Source organism: Protomyctophum bolini, assembly GCF_963924005.1.
Source record: "Protomyctophum bolini genome assembly, chromosome: 5".
Lineage (NCBI taxonomy): Eukaryota > Metazoa > Chordata > Actinopteri > Myctophiformes > Myctophidae > Protomyctophum > Protomyctophum bolini.
In genome coordinates this window covers 3,479,099-3,499,325 of record NC_137866.1, presented here as the reverse complement: position 1 = coordinate 3,499,325, position 20,227 = coordinate 3,479,099, and the positions used below count along the sequence as shown (strand labels likewise).

Here is a 20,227-nt window from a genome sequence, read left to right as displayed (position 1 = left end):
CTGTGCGTTGCACCAGACTCCCAGCACCAGGCACTTCATTCAGGAGTGGTGGATTATAATGGCCCTCCTAAAGGCCTCACCGAGGTTTGTTGGGCTTCCTCCTCACAGAGGACACAGGCTGGGGCGCCGACCCATACTGCTCACCTCCTCACGGAGGACACAGGCTGGGGGCGCCGACCCATACTGCTCACCTCCTCACGGAGGACACAGGCTGGGGGCGCCGACCCATACTGCTCACCTCCTCACGGAGGACACAGGCTGGGGGCGCCGACCCATACTGCTCACCCGGGTGCCGTCTACATTCCGGCCGTCTCTCCGGTGGTCACCAGACTATACCCGGTTGTCACATATAGTCTATTCCTATTAGTCACTATAAATAGAATAACTATTTGTTTCAGCATTAACTCGAATACAGTATCAGTCAGGCTTTAACACACACACACACACACACACACACAGCCGCGCACACACACATGCGCGACACACACACACACACACACACACACACACACGCATGCGCATGTGCACGCACGCACGCACGCAAGCACACACATTCAATATTACTGCATATTCATGGTTCAAGACACCCGCCTCCCAATTAATGGTTGAGCCCTCTGTGGAAATATTGACCTTTGACAAGAGAGAGAGAGAGAGAGAGAGAGAGAGCGAGAGAGAGAGAGAGAGCGAGAGAGAGAGAGAGAGAGAGAAAGCTTAAAATAAAGTCAGGGAAGGCATAAAGCAGGAAGCAGAGGTGCATATCTTTGACAATGAGGACGATGATTACTTATAGCAGGACATACAGACTGTCTTATAGCAGGACATACAGATTGTCTTATAGCAGGACATACAGACTGTCTTATAGCAGGACATACAGATTGTCTTATAGCAGGACATACAGACTGTCTTATAGCAGGACATACAGACTGTCTTATAGCAGGACATACAGCGAAGCTTTCTCACCTGTCAATTTAAATTTAAAATAAGGTTGTATACAGAAGGAACAGATTTGACATTTGGGTCGGGTCAGTTTGAATGAACACATTAAACCACTTAGACTCTGTTAATATATAATATACCTTATTTGACGAGTGGTCAATAGGCCTATTTTCCCTCTACACACTGTCAATATACCTGATATAGCTGTAGTTATTTGACGAGTGTCCACCAGTGGTCAATATAGGCCATTTTTCCCTCTACACAAAATATCCTGGCAGGAAATAAAAAGATGATCTATTCTACAAGGTCACTATGTTTTGCTTACACATTGTGAGCTTGTAGATCTGTTATCTTTGCGGGGGGGGGGGGAGACATGAAAGGTCGTCTGGATCGGGACTCTAACCAGTGACACGCTGTCAGGCTGGATTACTGGCCTATAGGTATACCCGGACCGCTAGGCTGGCCCGGGCCGGTTCAATTTACAAACACAAAGACATAAAGGGTGTTTTTTTTAAATAAAATAAGCAAAAAAGCAAAAATAATAAAATAAATAAAAACTCAAAAGGTGGTTTCTTGCGGACAGCAACATGAGACGTTAGTGCGGTCTACCAGAGGGACACGGGTGTGCCTTGAAACTTGTCCAGGAGAGACAATTAAATCTACATTAAATATACAACTACAAAACCTTTATTATATATTAGTCAGTACAGGACATTTCCCAAATGTTATCCCTGGCCTATAGTCCTTGGGCCAAGTGCCCAGATATGACATGTCGGTACCGGAGAGGCGGCAAAGTTTAGTTGTGATTTTTTTATTCCTATACATCCCTAGATCAGGTTTTGATATGATAGACCTTGCTGAATGGCAGCTTTTTAGTGGTTATCACCTCAAACGCCCCTTTTTGGTATATGGCTCTGGCGAAATTGTGTAAAGGCAAATAAAAATTCACTAAAATTACATAAATACACATGGAAGTGTGAAATTTGGCATGGAGTATCCTGACACATAGGGGTAAGTATCAGAATAGGATTTTGGGGCTATCTACCATTGTATTCTTAAATATGACCTACATCATCCTCAGAAACACAAAAATATACACTGTCCGTTTAACAAATAACAACAAAGATGGTTATTTTCCAGCACATTAGGGTGAATATAACTGCCTCACTTGTATATAGAAAACTTCCCATATCCTTAAGCTTCAATTTAAGCCCAAGATGACCTCTCTATCTTGAAGATTACTCTTTCTGTGGCCAAAATGCTGCACTATACCTCAAATCGGAGACATTTTCATTATCAGTCACTATAGCCTTCCAGAGTCCTAGAATGTAACAATAGGTTCACATGTTCTGCAACTACTGCTGTCTGAAGTTAGAAACATGAATACTACAGCAGGAACACAAATGCCTTTTATTATATTTATATTTATTTATTATATTATATGCACATAATAGCTTGTTTCAGTACATAGCCTATCAATATAGTCACCCAAATCAATGTGCACCCAAATGTTAATAGAAAATATAAAAAAATAAAATAAAAATGTTGAATAGGAGAAGAGGTAGAAACCTGATTGTGTCCACCTTGATGCATTAATATAATTCAACCATCATCACTCCATGTCACCCTCAATAAATATATGTGAAGCCACAAGCCGACTATGGTCCTGCATGGTTCTCTAGTAGGCACACTGGTGTAAGGGTGATATAGCCTACAACCAGCAAACCCCTTCGTACAGTATACAATTCTTTCATGGTCCTTCGAGCACGGATCACCCTGCCATCAGAGATGGACCGGAGTCCCCCTCCCCAGCTCCACCGCCACCATCGGCGCAGCAGCGACCATGGGACCCAGCCCCCCAGCAGCCATGGCCCTCAGCTGCTGCTGGGGAGCTGGGGGAGTGGGGGCCATGGCTGCTAGGGGGGGCTGGGGGCCATGGCTGCTGCTGGGAGCTGGGGGAGTGGGGGCCATGGCTGATGGGGAGCTGGGGGCCATGGCTGCTGTTGGGGAGCTGAGGACCCTGACATGCTGTGAATGCTGGACCCTATAGAGCCCAGACATGCTCCTATGTAAGGCTTGAATTGATACCTATTTAATTGAATCCTAGAGCCCTGAATGCTATTTCAGAGCCCTATAGACCTACATGACGAAAGTGCTGGACCCTATAGAGCCCTGACATGCAGTGAATGCTGGACCCTATAGAAACCCTGAAATGCTGTGACTGCTGGACCCTATAGAGCCCTGACATGCTGTGAATGCTGGACCCTATAGAGCCCTGAAATGCATTGAATGCTGGACCCTATAGAGCTCTGACATGCTGTGAACGCTGGACCCTATAGAGCCCTGAAATGGCTGCTGGGGAATATTTATTGAGGGTGACATGGAGTGATGATGGTTGAATTATATTAATGCATCAAGGTGGACACAATCAGGTTTCTACCTCTTCTCCCATTCAACATTTCTATTTTTCTTTTCTATTTTCTATTAACATTTGGGTGCACATTGATTTGGGTGACTATTGATAGGCTATGTACGGAAACAAGCTATTATGTGCATATAATATAATAAATAAATATAAATATAATAAAAGGAATTTGTGTTCCTGCTGTAGTATTCATGTTTCTAACTTCAGACAGCAGTAGTTGCAGAACATGTGAACCTATTGTTACATTCTAGGACTGATAATGAAAATGTCTCCGATTTGAGGTATAGTGCAGCATTTTGGCCACAGAAAGAGTAATCTTCAAGATAGAGAGGTCATCTTGGGCTTAAATTGAAGCTTAAGGATATGGGAGGTTTTCTATATACAAGTGAGGCAGTTATATTCACCCTAATGTGCTGGAAAATAACCATCTTTGTTGTTATTTGTTAAACGGACAGTGTATATTTTTGTGTTTCTGAGGATGATGTAGGTCATATTTAAGAATACAATGGTAGATAGCCCCAAAATCCTATTCTGCTACTTACCCCTAAGTGTCAAGATACTACATGACAAATTTTAGACTACCAAGTCGATTTTTGTAATTTTAGTGAATTAATGTATGCCTTTACACAATTTCGCCAGAGCCATATACCAAAAAGGGGGGTTTGAGGTGATAACCACTAAAAAGCTACCAGTCAGCAAGGTCTATCATATCAAAACCTAATCTAGGGATGTATAGGAATAAAAAAATCACAACTAAACTTTGCCGCCTTTTCGGTACCGATATCTCGTCCGGCCCAAGGACTACTAGAGTAGTTTGCTCATGGGGATGTTTGGCCTGAAGAGAAGGTCAGTATAGACCCAAAGCTTGCTAAATAAATACATTGATTGTGGAACAGATCCGAGTGTGCGGAGCGTCCCTTTACTTTTTAGAATAGAACTTTATTTGTCATTTGTACAGGTACAACGAAATTCACGTAAGCAGTCCTTAAAGTGCATTAGACAAAGATCTACAACAAAAAACAAAAAAAGACATGGCAAAGAATAAAAGCACAAGGTGAGCACGACACATCCTATAACTAAAAAAATACATTATTGCACAACTCCAATACCATAATATTGCACATCCCCATATTGCACATAATTATTGTCAATTTTGCCTGGCTACATTCAGTGCAGCTATGGCTCTGGGGTACAGGCTGTTCTTCAGTCTATTTGTGCGGGTTCTTAATAGTCTGTAGCGCCTGCCAGAAGGCATCAAGTCTGATGTTTGGCCACATAAGACATTAAAAACCACTGTACAGAATACAATACAAGGAACCCCGAGCAACCCCTGATGAGCAGGACTGTCCCTGTCGTCAGTGTGTGAAAGAGTTCATGTTTGACCTACTGTACATTTTAAAGTACTTCAAAAGTACAGTCAAAGATCAGTCTGACACAATAAAAACATAACTTTTTATTGCGACTGTAGGTTGGAGACTAGTTTACTATGAAAACCTGCAGAGGCGTCTGTCAGTCACTCCATATACTGTATGGCCAGTACAGAATTAATTCCATATGTTGATCCGACCTCATCAAACCCTGCTGTACACTCAAGACACGCTCCATATATGGCCAGTACAGAATTCATTCCATATGTTGATCCGACCTCATCAAACCCTGTACACTCAAGACACGCTCCATATATGGCCAGTACAGAATTCATTCCATATGTTGATCCGACCTCATCAAACCCTGTACACTCAAGACACGCTCCATATATGGCCAGTACAGAATTCATTCCATATGTCGATCCGACCTCATCAAACCCTGTACACTCAAGACACGCTCCATATATGGCCAGTACAGAATTCATTCCATATGTTGATCCAACCTCATCAAACCCTGTACACTCAAGACACGCTCCATATATGGCCAGTACAGAATTCATTCCATATGTTGATCCGACCTCATCAAACCCTGTACACTCAAGACACGCTCCATATATGGCCAGTACAGAATTCATTCCATATGTTGATCCGACCTCATCAAACCCTGTACACTCAAGAGACGCTCCATATATGGCCAGTACAGAATTCATTCCATATGTTGATCCGACCTCATCAAACCCTGTACACTACACTCAAGACACGCTCCATATATGGCCAGTACAGAATTCATTCCATATGTCGATCCGACCTCATCAAACCTTTATACATCTCCATATGTGAGGTTGCTTCTCGTCTTACTGGTTCCATTCTCTATTGTTTTCTATAATAAATAAAAGACTGTGTGTGTGTGTGTGTGTGTGTGTGTGTGTGTGTGTGTGTGTGTCTGTGTGTGTGTCTCTGCGTGCGTGCGTGTGTAGCATGTGGCATACGTATTGCTTAATGTTTAGTTAGTTGTGTGTCAGATGCAAGCCCAAAAAGAACACATCATGATGTGTTGTGAGCTTGTAGATCTGCTGTTTTAGGCACAAAACATAACTAACTACAAATGAAGGCTTTTCAATAAGGTTGAATTAGTGTGTGTTTGAGAGAAAGAGAGCGTGTGCAGAGAGAGACAGCGTGTCTGTCTGTCTGTGTGTGTGTGTGTGTGTGTGTGTGTGTGTGTGTGTGTGTGTGTGTGTGTGCGTGTGTGTGTGTGTGCGTGTGTGTGTGTGTGTGTGTGTGTGTGACAGAGAGAGAGTGAACTTTGTTACATGTCTACAGATAGTGTGTCAAAGCTCCACCTCTTGCCAGTCTGAATCGAGACGATAAGATTCACGTTCAGATCAAACACAACTTCCAGTGAGAGAGAACAGACTGTCTTTAGATCCACACCTAGAGGAAGGAACACTGACCCCAGACCACTGGAACTATCCCTGAACACTGACCCCAGACCACTGGAACTATACCTGAACACTGACCCCAGACCACTGGAACTATACCTGAACACTGACCCCAGAGCACTGGAACTATACCTGAACACTGACCCCAGACCACTGGAACTATACCTGAACACTGACCCCAGACCACTGGAACTATACCTGAACACTGACCCCAGACCACTGGAACTACCTGCTGGCTCTATCAGCTGAATGGACTTTAACAACAACCACTTTCACAGTCAAAGTAAACTTCATTAGAAAATTCTAAAAGAAGGAGAGTTACCACCACTGACTGCATTTCCTCTCTCTGGCATTTGTATCTAAACTCTAAACAAAATGGCTTCCAACGCATCTCGCCCAGAAGAGGATTATTGCTGTTCCGTGTGTTGCGACATCTTTAAAGATCCTGTTATACTGCCGTGTAGCCACAGCTTCTGTAAAGCCTGTCTGCAGGAATGGTGGAAAAAGTCAGAAAAAAAGGAATGTCCCCTTTGTAAGAAAAGATCATCAATTGATTCACCTCTAAACCTGGCTCTGAAGAACCTGTGTGAGTCCTTCGTACAGGAGCGACATCAGAGAGCTTCAACTGGGTCTGGGGTTCTCTGCCTTCTGCACGCCGATGAGAAACTCAAACTGTTCTGTCTGGAATGTCAACGGCCAGCGTGTTTCATGTGTCGAGATTCTAAAAAACACACCAACCACGTTTTCAGACCCATCGATGAAGCTGCACCAGAACACAAGGAGAAAGTCCAGAAATCCCTGAAGCCTTTACAGGAGAAACTGAAGGTTTTTAATGAAGTTAAAACTAACTACGACCAAACGGCAGAACACATTAAGGTCCGGGCCCGGCACACCGAGACGCAGATGAAGGAACAGTTTAAGAAGATGCATCAGTTTCTACATGATGAAGAGGAGGCCAGGATCACTGCACTGAGGGAGGAAGAGCAGCAGAAGAGTCAGATGATGAAGAAGAAGATGGAGGGTCTGAACAGAGACATATCAACCATTTCAGACACGATCAGAGCCACTGAGGAGGAGCTGAGAGCCGAACACGTCTCATTCCTGCAGAACTACAAGACCACGATGGAGAGAGTCCAGCTCACTGCACTGCAGGACCCACAGCCGGTCTCAGGAGGAGCACTGATAGACGAGGCCAAACACCTGGGAAACCTGGCCTTCAGGGTCTGGGACAAGATTAAGGACATCGTCTCCTACACTCCTGTCATTCTGGACCCCAACACTGCCCATCCAAACCTCATCCCGTCTGATGATCTGACCAGCGTGAGATTTGGAAAGAAACAGCAGCTTCCTGACAATCCAGAGCGGTTTGACCACTGGAAGCGTGTCGTGGGTTCTGAGGGCTTTAACTCTGGGACTCACAGCTGGGATGTTGAGGTTGGAGACAGTATATTCTGGGTACTGGGTGTGTTAGCGGAGTCTTACCAGAGGAAAGGAGACGGAGGGGGTCGATGTTGGTTCATATGGTTCTATGAAGGTAAATATACAGTATTCTCCTCAGGGTCAGGCACTGTTCTCTCACTGAAGCAGAACCCCAAGAAGATCAGAGTCCAGCTGGACCGGAACAAAGGAACTCTGTCCTTCTCTGATCCTGATACCAACACACACATCCACACCTTCACCGGCACACTGTTTCCATTCATTAACACTATTCAGACTCTGAAGGTGTTACCATGGAAGGTCAGTGTGACTCTGGAACCTCGTAGTTAGACATGATGATGAGGATGATGTCATGTTATTGATAAATTCTACCGCCTATTTCTACCGCCTATCAAAAAATACTAAAGTTATACACAATATTTAGTTTCCATTGTCTGCCATCACTTTTCAATATAATAGTATGTATATGTAATATCAGGATTATTTGAATGATTTTAAAGGTGATTATAATATTAGGGATTCATGTAGACATTAAATGATCTCAGTAGTAATCATGTTGAGGAATTGAGTCACTTCACCATAAAATGTACACTATTATATTTATACTGTATATCTCTGCTGTTAGGAAGAAACCACCCAACTCCAACATGTTCAGTTTTTTCAGGAAATTGAAAATATACATTTATCAGGAAATGAAGAAAACCTTATATTTTGCAATACTGCCCAATCACAGTTGGTGTTGTGACTTTATATATTGTCAATATTAGTTGCATGAGAGGGAGAGAGGTGGTGGAGTTAATTAGCTGCTTTAGCAGACCGTTTGAGGGTCCAATGGAGTTAAGAGGTTTTGTCCAAAGTGCTTTTTACTACTTTTCATTGGTTCAATATTTTCTAAACAACACGCTGACATAAATGGTGTTCAATAGCTCTAATTTAATCAAAAAAAAAATTAAAATAAGAAAAATGGAGTTAGGTATACTTTCCTCCCGTGCAAACCTTTACACTTTAATGTACTTTTTACACAATGTCCTAAAATGTAATAATCAGGTTGGATGAGTCTCTTTATGACATTATATAGTTGTATGATGGTTAGGTCAGAGGTCAGTATGTTAAATATTAGTTAATGTTAATTACTTTAATGAAACAACAGGATGAGGTGGACTATGAACCCTGCAGTCACAGATAATAAAATGATAACACCATAAAAAAATAAATCCTTGAATTGACTATAGAATCATTTCAGATGTTGATTTCCATGACTATTTCATCATCTTATACTATTGTATTCTATGCGGTGTCATTGAGCAGTCTGGGTGGGAGGGACTGAGGGGTTTCTTTTGGTCTGTTGTTTGAGGGGCGTTGCACAGGTTTAATGTTCGTCTTTAGTCCAATGTTTGTTTGTAAACGCATCGACAATGAAGGGGAAATGTACGTTATAATGTGCCAATTCCGACATATTGTCTCTTTATTGATGATGGCATTTAATGTTTGTTTTACATCACCTAATCAACATGAGTTAGTCTTTAATATATTAGCCCTCACTTATTTCTTTCCTTTCTTCTTTTTGTTTTAATAAAAAAGTGAATAAACGTATACTGTGCCAATGATATAATCATTTATACCCTGCTTTTAATAAAAACCGTATTTGACGTATTTTTTTAATCAATCAATGCATGCAGCTGCCCCATACATCCCATAATACCCTCCACTCTGACTTCTGATTGGCTGATAGATGGAAAGAGAAGCCCTGTCTAGCAGTGTTGTTTTTGGCAGCAAATGTACATTTTAGTTTCAGTCATTAGTCTCTTAAAAACGTTTTCATTTAGTTTTAGTCACGTTTTAGTCACCTGGAATGTTTTAGTGTTTAGTCTAATTTTAGTTGACTATGAGATTTTTGTCGACTAAATCTACAGTTGATTTAGTCGACTAAAATGTGTTTTTAGGCGGGCCTTAATGCCGTCGTAATGACTTAAACTTGCTGAAAATAGCAGATCTACAAGCTCACAACGTGTTGCGACTAATTTTGGTGTCTGTGAGCGACAGATTCCAGTTGTGCGCGAGAGCATTTGGCCATGTGCCCATGCGCGCACGGGCGCACCTTAGGGGGAACATTGCATGTTGCCACCTCACTACTAGAACCTGTTTGTTTAGTTGTGTGTCAAGCCCAGAACCGCGTGGGCGAACCTGCATGTGTGACAGAGATTGTCTATAGATATTGTGTCAAAGCTCCACCTCTTGCCATTCTGATCTGAGACGCCAGATCAAACGCAGCTTCCACTGAGAGAGAACAGACTGTCTTTACACCTTGAGGAAGAAACACTGACCCCAGACCACTGGAACTATACCTGAACACTGACCCCAGACCACTGGAACTATACCTGAACACTGACCCCAGACCACTGGAACTATACCTGAACACTGACCCCAGACCACTGGAACTACCTGCTGGCTCTATCAGCTGAATGGACTTTAACAACAACCACTTTCACAGTCAAAGTAAACTTCATTAGACTAATTCTAAAAGAAGGAGAGTTACCACCACTGACTGCATTTCCTGTCTTTGTAGCTAAACTCTTGAGACAAAATGGCTTCCAACGCATCTCGCCCAGAAGAGGATTATTGCTGTTCCGTGTGTTGCGACATCTTTAAAGATCCTGTTATACTGCCGTGTAGCCACAGCTTCTGTAAAGCCTGTCTGCAGGAATGGTGGAAAAAGTCAGAAAAAAAGGAATGTCCCCTTTGTAAGAAAAGATCATCAATTGATCTACCTCTAAACCTGGCTCTGAAGAACCTGTGTGAGTCCTTCGTACAGGAGGGACATCAGAGAGCTTCAACTGGGTCTGGGGTTCTCTGCCTTCTGCACGCCGATGAGAAACTCAAACTGTTCTGTCTGGAATGTCAACGGCCAGCGTGTTTCGTGTGTCGAGATTCTAAAAAACACGCCAACCACGTTTTCAGACCCATCGATGAAGCTGCACCAGAACACAAGGAGAAAGTCCAGAAATCCCTGAAGCCTTTACAGGAGAAACTGAAGGTTTTTAATGAAGTTAAAACTAACTACGACCAAACGGCAGAACACATTAAGGTCCGGGCCCGGCACACCGAGAAGCAGATGAAGGAACAGTTTAAGAAGATGCATCAGTTTCTACATGATGAAGAGGAGGCCAGGATCACTGCACTGAGGGAGGAAGAGCAGCAGAAGAGTCAGATGATGAAGAAGAAGATGGAGGGTCTGAACAGAGACATATCAACCATTTCAGACACGATCAGAGCCACCGAGGAGGAGCTGAGAGCCGAACACGTCTCATTCCTGCAGAACTACAAGACCACGATGGAGAGAGTCAAGCTCACTGCACTGCAGGACCCACAGCCGGTCTCAGGAGCACTGATAGACGAGGCCAAACACCTGGGAAACCTGGCCTTCAGAGTCTGGGACAAGATGAAGGACATCGTCTCCTACACTCCGGTCATCCTGGACCCCAACACTGCCTTTCCAAACCTCATCCTGTCTGACGATCTGACCAGCGTGAGATGGGGAGATGTACAGCAGCTTCCTGCCAATCCAGAGAGGTTTGACGACTGGCGTCGTGTCTTGGGTTCTGAGGGCTTTAACTCTGGGACTCACAGCTGGGATGTTGAGGTTGGAGACAATACAAACTGGGCACTGGGTGTGTTAGCGGAGTCTTACCAGAGGAAAGGAGACGGAGGGGGTCGATGTTGGTTCATATGGTTCTATGAAGGTAAATATGCAGTATTCTCCTCCTCAGGGTCAGACACCGTTCTCTCACTGAAGCAGAACCCCAAGAAGATCAGAGTCCAGCTGGACCGGAACAAAGGAAAGCTGTCCTTCTCTGATCCCGATACCAACACACACATCCACACCTTCACCTTCACCTTCACTGGCACACTGTTTCCATTCATTGACACTGATCATACTCTGAAGATGTTACCATGGAAGGTCAGTGTGACTCTGGAACCACGTAGTTAGACATGATGATGAGGAGGATGTCATGTTATTGATATATTACTGCCTATTGTCAATAATCAAAACAATTCTAAAGTTATACACAATATTTAGTTTCCATTGTCTGCCATCACTTTTCAATATAATAGTATAATGTATATATAATAATATCAGGATTATTTGAATGATTTTAAAGGTGATTATAATATTAGGGATTCATGTAGACATTAAATGATCTCAGTAGTAATCATGTTGAGGAATTGAGATACTTCACCATAAAATGTACACTATTATATTGATACTGTATATCTCTTCTCTGTTAGGAAGAAACCACCTAACTCCAACATGTTGAGTTTTTTTCAGGAAATGGAAAATATACATTTATCAGGAAATTAAGAAAACCTTATATTTTGCAATACTGCCCAATCACAGTTGGTGTTGTGACTTTATATATTGTCAATATTAGTTGCATGAGAGGGAGAGAGGTGGTGGAGTTAATTAGCTGCTTTAGCAGACCGTTTGAGGGTCCAATGGAGTTAAGAGGTTTTGTCCAAAGTGCTTTTTACTACTTTTCATTGGTTCAATATTTTCTAAACAACACGCTGACATAAATGGTGTTCAATAGCTCTAATTTAATCAAAAAAAAAATTAAAATAAGAAAAATGGAGTTAGGTATACTTTCCTCCCGTGCAAACCTTTACACTTTAATGTACTTTTTACACAATGTCCTAAAATGTAATAATCAGGTTGGATGAGTCTCTTTATGACATTATATAGTTGTATGATGGTTAGCAGAGGTCAGTATGTTAAATATTAGTTAATGTTAATTACTTTAATGAAACCACAGGATGAGGTGGACTATGAACCCTGCAGTCACAGATAATAAAATGATAACACCATAAAAAAACAAATCCTTGAATTGACTATAGAATCATTTCAGATGTTGATTTCCATGACTATTTCATCATCTTACTATTGTATTCTATGCGGTGTCATTGAGCAGTCTGGGTGGGAGGGACTGAGGGGTTTCTTTTGGTCTGTTTTTTGAGGGGCGTTGCACAGGTTTAATGTTCGTCTTTAGTCCAATGTTTGTTTGTAAACGCATTGACAATGAAGGGGAAATGTACGTTATAATGTGCCAATTCCGACATATTGTCTCTTTATTGATAATGGCATTTAATGTTTGTTTTACATCACCTAATCAACATGAGTTAGTCTTTAATATATTAGCGCCCCTCACTTATTTCTTTCCTTTCTTCTTTTTGTTTTAATAATAAAAAAGTGAATAAATGTATACTGTACCAATGATATAATCATTTATACCCTGCTTTTAATAAAAACCGTATTTGACAAAAAGAATAATCTTTTTTTTTTAAATCAATCAATGCATACAGCTGCCCCATACATCCCATAATACCCTCCACTCTGACTTCTGATTGGCTGATAGATGGAAAGAGAAGCCCTGTCTAGCAGTGTTGTTTTTGGCAGCAAATGTACATTTTAGTTTCAGTCATTAGTCTCTTAAAAACGTTTTCATTTAGTTTTAGTTTCAGTCATTAGTCTCTTAAAAACGTTTTCATTTAGTTTTAGTCACGTTTTAGTCACCTGGAATGTTTTAGTGTTTAGTGTAATTTTAGTGGACTATAAATATCATGAGATTTTTGTCGGCGCGTTGTGAGCTTGTAGATCGGCTATTCTCAGCATGCAACAAAGGGTAAAATGACTTATACAGGATCTCTTGTCCACTAGTCCCTTACTAACATTTTAGTCTAGTTTTTATCTGTTGACTAAATCAACAGTATATTTAGTCTTACTTAGTAGTCATCATAGCTTAGTTTTCATTTAGTTTCCATTGTGTTTTCGTCAGTGGAGAAAAGGTGTCTTAGTTTTAGTCGAGGAAAACAACACTGCTATCTAGCCCTATCTGGATTGGGAAAACACAAGTCTGTTAATTGCCATAAAAGTCACAATTTACACATAGCAGCTCAAATGACGACAGAGAGACATGGAGATAGAGAGAGCTAGAGACAGAGTCACTGGTCTTTGGGTTCCCACAAGAAAAGGGCATATTGTGGTGGACATATAGTTGGAATGGTTATTAATAATTTGTAAGCTGTGATCAATCTGATTAAAACGTGTATAATCTTTTTACATTCTGTCACTTTACCATTTGGTGTGTGTGTGTGTGTGTGTGTGTGTGTGTGTGTGTGTGTGTGTGTGTCCTTGTGTGACTGCATGCTCTACTACGGCTGTGTGTGTGTGTGTGTGTGTGTGTGTGTGTGTGTGTTGTACTGTCTATGCCACCATATGAGACCACGCCTAGTCCTGAGCACCGTCGTGTGAACGAATATGGCTATCAGAGACGCTGCTGAGTGACATTCTTGCTGTATCATTCATGATTCCAGGATGATGTGTCATACAGTAGGCTTGTGATTGTAACATAACTGCACCCATAATGTTTGTGTCCTTGTATGCATTTTCCTTTGCGTGGACATAAATACATTCTTAAAATGTATTGTGTGTGTGTCCATAACTGTGTTATCTTTCACTCTCTACCCCCCCCGCCCCCCCCCCCCCCCCCCTGCTTCTTCGTCCTAATGCTGACTTTGATGAATTAAAAAAGGGGGGAGAAATCATAAGCCAACATATATCTGAAATGGTATGGCATGCCACATGAATATATTAAATTATACATTTGACAGATAAGTATACCAAAAGTAAAAGTAGGTTCAAGGTGTCCCCGAAGGGCAAATGGTTTTACAGCAGAAACACAGCTGCACCCTGACTACAGTGTGAGCTGCACCCTGACTACAGTGTGAGCTGCACCCTGATTACAGTGTGAGCTGCACCCTGACTACAGTACAGCACATTGGAGTACAGTTCAACTGTATTGTACTGTATTCCACAGTACAGTACGATATGAGGCAGGCACAGGGCCTACACAGGGACACACATGATTGAGGCCTACAACCATAATCTGCGGCCGTAAAGCATGGTTCTACGTATATATATATATATATATATATATATTTATACCCCCACATATATACATACAGTATATACGGCATGTAGATTTACAAACGTACACTACAGGTATATTGATGTAGTTAGGTTTCATAATGCTTAAAACTCTTCTGGCTGTTCAGGAAAAAAAATGTCAAGTGAAATCGTGCAAAGGGAGAGATTAAAAGAGGAAGCGCAATATTAATTAACCTTTGTCACACTGTTTCCTATATTTCTCAATCCTGGTGTGTGGTACTAGTTTTATTTATGTTTAGTTGTGTGTCAAGCCCAGAGGGCTTTAACTCTGGGACTCACAGCTGGGATGTTGAGGTTGGAGACAATACACTCTGGTCACTGGGTGTGTTAGTGGAGTGTCATCAGAGGAAAGGAGACGGAGCGGGTCAACGTTGGGTCATACAGTTCTATGAAGGTAAATACAGAGCACTCTCCTCCTCAGGGTCAGTCACTGTTCTCTCACTGAAGCAGAACCCCAAGAAGATCAGAGTCCAGCTGGACCGGAACAAAGGAAAGCGGTCCTTCTCTGATCCTGATACACACCTTCAGTGGAACACTCCGTCCATACATTGACACAAGACTCTGAAGATGTTACCATGGAAGGGCAGTGTGACTCTGGACCCCCCACCGATAGCCGATAAGCTCATTATGAACTTGTAGATCGGCTATTTTCACAATTGTTGCCTCTTTCTTTATCATTTAATAATCTGGCCAATGTTTGACCAGTTTTTAATAGCATGGTTTGCCGATTACTTTTGATGCAGTAATGGTATTTTTTCTTTTAGAGCCTTTGAGGTATTATAAAAGTCATAAAAGTCGTTAAATTGTCACTTCACTGTCATCTGGGGTCCTCCCCCCCCCCCCCCCATAAGCAGCCCCTTATGGCCCCTACTACGCCAGCTATGGGCTATTATTATGTAGCTCTACATAGCAGAGGGATTGATTGATTGATTGATTGATTGAAGAAAGCTGTATTAACAGATTGGAGAATTACAGAGAGAGGTCCCATCAACGCACGGGTCCAAGGCGCAACGCGATCTTATCTGGTTCTTGGGGTTTCATTAACACTGACTGCACTGCAGTGCTGCAGCTCCTGCTGTTACGTCTCCATCTAAGGTCCTCGGTCGCCACACAGACGCCGGGCGCAGTCATACACAGGAGGAGAGGAGAGGAGAGGAGAGCAAAGAGTCAAAAAAGGAGGGGAGGTGACCCGTCTGTCGCCTCGCCTGTGTAATCTAAATAAACAGTGAAGTAAATAGAAATAAAGTGTGGGCAAATGTCGACTCGGGATAGGTATCATTACTGTAATGTAGAGGATACTCGGGGGGGAACTAATTTTGGTGTCTGTGAGCGACAGATTCCAGTTGTGCGCGAGAGCATTTGGCCATGTGCCCACGCGCGCACGGGCGCACCTTAGGGGGAACATTGCATGTTGCCACCTCACTACTAGAACCTGTTTGTTTAGTTGTGTGTCAAGCCCAGAACCGCGTGGGCGAACCTGCATGTGTGACAGAGATTGTCTATAGATATTGTGTCAAAGCTCCACCTCTTGCCATTCTGATCTGAGACGCCAGATCAAACGCAGCTTCCACTGAGAGAGAACAGACTGTCTTTAGATCCACACCTAGAGGAAGGAACACTGACCCCAGACCACTGGAACTATCCCTGAACACTGACCCAGACCACTGGAACTACACCTGAACACTGACCCCAGACCACTGGAACTATACCTGAACACTGAGCCCAGACCACTGGAACTACCTGCTGGCTCTATCAGCTGAATGGACTTTAACAACAACCACTTTCACAGTCAAAGTAAACTTCATTAGACTAATTCTAAAAGAAGGAGAGTTACCACCACTGACTGCATTTCCTGTCTTTGTAGCTAAACTCTTGAGACAAAATGGCTTCCAACGCATCTCGCCCAGAAGAGGATTATTGCTGTTCCGTGTGTTGCGACATCTTTAAAGATCCTGTTATACTGCCGTGTAGCCACAGCTTCTGTAAAGCCTGTCTGCAGGAATGGTGGAAAAAGTCAGAAAAAAAGGAATGTCCCCTTTGTAAGAAAAGATCATCAATTGATCTACCTCTAAACCTGGCTCTGGAGAACCTGTTTGAGTCCTTCGTACAGGAGCGACATCAGAGAGCTTCAACTGGGTCTGGGGTTCTCTGCCTTCTGCACGCCGATGAGAAACTCAAACTGTTCTGTCTGGAATGTCAACGGCCAGCGTGTTTCGTGTGTCGAGATTCTAAAAAACACGCCAACCACGTTTTCAGACCCATCGATGAAGCTGCACCAGAACACAAGGAGAAAGTCCAGAAATCCCTGAAGCCTTTACAGGAGAAACTGAAGGTTTTTAATGAAGTTAAAACTAACTACGACCAGACGGCAGAACACATTAAGGTCCGGGCCCGGCACACCGAGACGCAGATGAAGGAACAGTTTAAGAAGATGCATCAGTTTCTACATGATGAAGAGGAGGCCAGGATCACTGCACTGAGGGAGGAAGAGCAGCAGAAGAGTCAGATGATGAAGAAGAAGATGGAGGGTCTGAACAGAGACATATCAACCATTTCAGACACGATCAGAGCCACTGAGGAGGAGCTGAGAGCCGAACACCTCTCATTCCTGCAGAACTACAAGACCACGATGGAGAGAGTCCAGCTCACTGCACTGCAGGACCCACAGCCGGTCACAGGAGCACTGATAGACGAGGCCAAACACCTGGGGAACCTGGCCTTCAGGGTCTGGGACAAGATGAAGGACATCGTCTCCTACACTCCGGTCATCCTGGACCCCAACACTGCCTTTCCAAACCTCATCCTGTCTGACGATCTGACCAGCGTGAGATGGGGAGATGTACAGCAGCTTCCTGCCAATCCAGAGAGGTTTGACGACTGGGAGCGTGTGGTGGGTTCTGAGGGCTTTAACTCTGGGACTCACAGCTGGGATGTTGAGGTTGGAGACAATACAAACTGGTTACTGGGTGTGTTAGCGGAGTCTTTCCAGAGGAAAGGAGACGGAGCGGGTCCACGTTGGGTCATACAGTTCTATGAAGGTAAATACAAAGCATTCCCCTCCTCAGGGTCAGTCACTGTTCTCTCACTGAAGCAGAACCCCAAGAAGATCAGAGTCCAGCTGGACCGGAAAAAAGGAACACTGTCCTTCTCTGATCCCGATACCAACACACACATCCACACCTTCACACAAACCTTCACTGGCACACTGTTTCCATTCATTGGCACTCATCAGACTCTGAAGATGTTACCATGGAAGGTCAGTGTGACTCTGGAACCACGTAGTTAGACATGATGATGATGTCATGTTATTGATATATTACTGCCTATTGTCAATAATCAAAACAATTCTAAAGTTATACACAATATTTAGTTTCCATTGTCTGCCATCACTTTTCAATATAATAGTATGTATATGAAATAATATCAGGAATAATTAGAATGATTTTAAAGGTGATTCATATTAGGGATTCATGTAGACATTAAATGATCTCAGTAGTAATCATGTTGAGGAATTGAGTCACTTCACCATAAAATGTACACTATTATATTTATACTGTATATCTCTGCTCTGTTAGGAAGAAACCACCTAACTCCAACATGTTCAGTTTTTTCAGGAAATGGAAAATATACATTTATCAGGAAATGAAGAAAACCTTATATTTTGCAATACTGCCCAATCACAGTTGGTGTTGTGACTTTATATATTGTCAATGTTAGTTGCATGAGAGGGAGAGAGGTGGTGGAGTTAATTAGCTGCTTTAGCAGACAGTTTGAGGGTCCAATGGAGTTAAGAGGTTTTGTCCAAAGCTCTTTTTAATACCTTTCATTGGTTCAATATTTTCTAAACAACACACTGACGTAAATGGTGTTCAATAGCTCTGATTTAATCCAAAAATAAATAAAATAAGAAAAATGGAGTTAGGTATAGTTTTCTCCCGTGCAAACCTTTACACTTAACTGTACTGTACTTTTTACACGATGTCCTAAAATGTAATAATCAGGTTGGATGAGTCTCTTTATGTCATTATATAGTTGTATGATGGTTAGCAGAGGTCAGTATGTTAAATATTAGTTCATGTTAATTACTTTAATGAAACCACAGGATGAGGTGGACTATGAACCCTGCAGTCACAGATAATAAAATGATAACACCATAAAAAAATGTATCCTTGAATTGACTATAGAATCATTTCAGATGTTGATTTCCATGACTATTTCATCATCTTACTATTGTATTCTATGCGGTGTCATTGAGCAGTCTGGGTGGGAGGGACTGAGGGGTTTCTTTTGGTCTGTTTTTTGAGGGGCGTTGCACAGGTTTAATGTTCGTCTTTAGTCCAATGTTTGTTTGTAAACGCATCGACAATGATGGGGAAATGTACGTTATAATGTGCCAATTCCGACATATTGTCTCTTTATTGATAATGGCATTTAATGTTTGTTTTACATCACCTAATCAACATGAGTTAGTCTTTAATATATTAGCGCCCCTCACTTATTTCTTTCCTTTCTTCTTTTTGTTTTAATAAAAAAGTGAACAAATGTATACTGTATCAATGATATAACCTGCTTTTAATAAAAACCGTAATTTGACAAAAAGAATAATCTTTTTTTTTTAATCAATCAATGCATACAGCTGCCCCATACATCCCATAATACCCTCCACTCTGACTTCTGATTGGCTGATAGATGGAAAGAGAAGCCCTGTCTAGCAGTGTTGTTTTTGGCAGCAAATGTACATTTTAGTTTCAGCCATTAGTCTCTTAAAAACGTTTTCATTTAGTTTTAGTCACGTTTTAGTCACCTGGAATGTTTTAGTGTTTAGTCTAATTTTAGTGGACTATAAATATCATGAGATTTTTGTCGACTAAATCTACAGTTGATTTAGTCAACTTAAATGTGTTTTTAGGGGCTTAATGCCGTCGTAATGACTTAAACTTGCTGAAAATAGCAGATCTACAAGCTCACAATGTGTTGCGACACGTTGTGAGCTTGTAGATCGGCTATTCTCAGCATGCAACAAAGTGTAAAATGACTTATACAGGATCTCTTGTCCACTAGTCCCTTACTAACATTTTAGTCTAGTTTTTATCTGTTGACTAAATCAACAGTATATTTAGTCTTACTTAGTAGTCATCATAGCTTAGTTTTCATTTAGTTTCCATTGTGTTTTCGTCAGTGGAGAAAAGGTGTCTTAGTTTTAGTCGACGAAAACAACACTGCTATCTAGCCCTATCTGGATTGGGGAAAACACAAGTCTGTTAATTGCCATAAAAGTCACAATTTACACATAGCAGCTCAAATGACGACAGAGAGACATGGAGATAGAGAGAGCTAGAGACAGAGTCACTGATCTTTGGGTTCCCACGAGAAAAGGGCATATTGTGGTGGACATATAGTTGGAATGGTTATTAATCATTTGTAAGCTGTGATCAATCTGATTAAAATGTGTATAATCTTTTTACATTCTGTCACTTTACCATTGAGAGAAAGAGAGAGTGTGCAGAGAGAGAGAGCGTGTGTGTGTCCTTATGTGACTGCATGCTTTACTACAGCCGTGTGTGTGTGTGTGTGTGTGTGTGTGTGTGTGTGTGTGTGTGTGTGTGTGTGTGTGTGTGTG

General features: G+C 42.1%; 3 protein-coding genes across 3 annotated transcripts; all 3 read left to right on the top strand.

Annotated features, from left to right (window-relative positions):
- Positions 1-6,542: 6,542 nt before the first annotated feature.
- LOC308316153 (E3 ubiquitin-protein ligase TRIM35-like) lies at positions 6,543-7,934 on the top strand (the record flags this gene model as incomplete). Its single annotated transcript, XM_080764582.1, has 1 exon — positions 6,543-7,934. The coding sequence occupies one exon, from the start codon at positions 6,543-6,545 to the stop codon at positions 7,932-7,934; it is 1,392 nt and encodes a 463-aa protein (XP_080620708.1).
- Positions 7,935-10,188: 2,254 nt separating this feature from the next.
- LOC308316147 (E3 ubiquitin-protein ligase TRIM35-like) lies at positions 10,189-11,592 on the top strand (the record flags this gene model as incomplete). The annotated part of the gene is made up of 1 exon (XM_080764576.1): positions 10,189-11,592. One exon carries the CDS (start codon positions 10,189-10,191, stop codon positions 11,590-11,592), a length of 1,404 nt encoding a protein of 467 aa, XP_080620702.1.
- Positions 11,593-16,489: 4,897 nt separating this feature from the next.
- LOC308316139 (E3 ubiquitin-protein ligase TRIM39-like) lies at positions 16,490-17,893 on the top strand (the record flags this gene model as incomplete). Its single annotated transcript, XM_080764552.1, has 1 exon — positions 16,490-17,893. The coding sequence occupies one exon, from the start codon at positions 16,490-16,492 to the stop codon at positions 17,891-17,893; it is 1,404 nt and encodes a 467-aa protein (XP_080620678.1).
- Between the last annotated feature and the right edge of the window lie 2,334 nt (positions 17,894-20,227).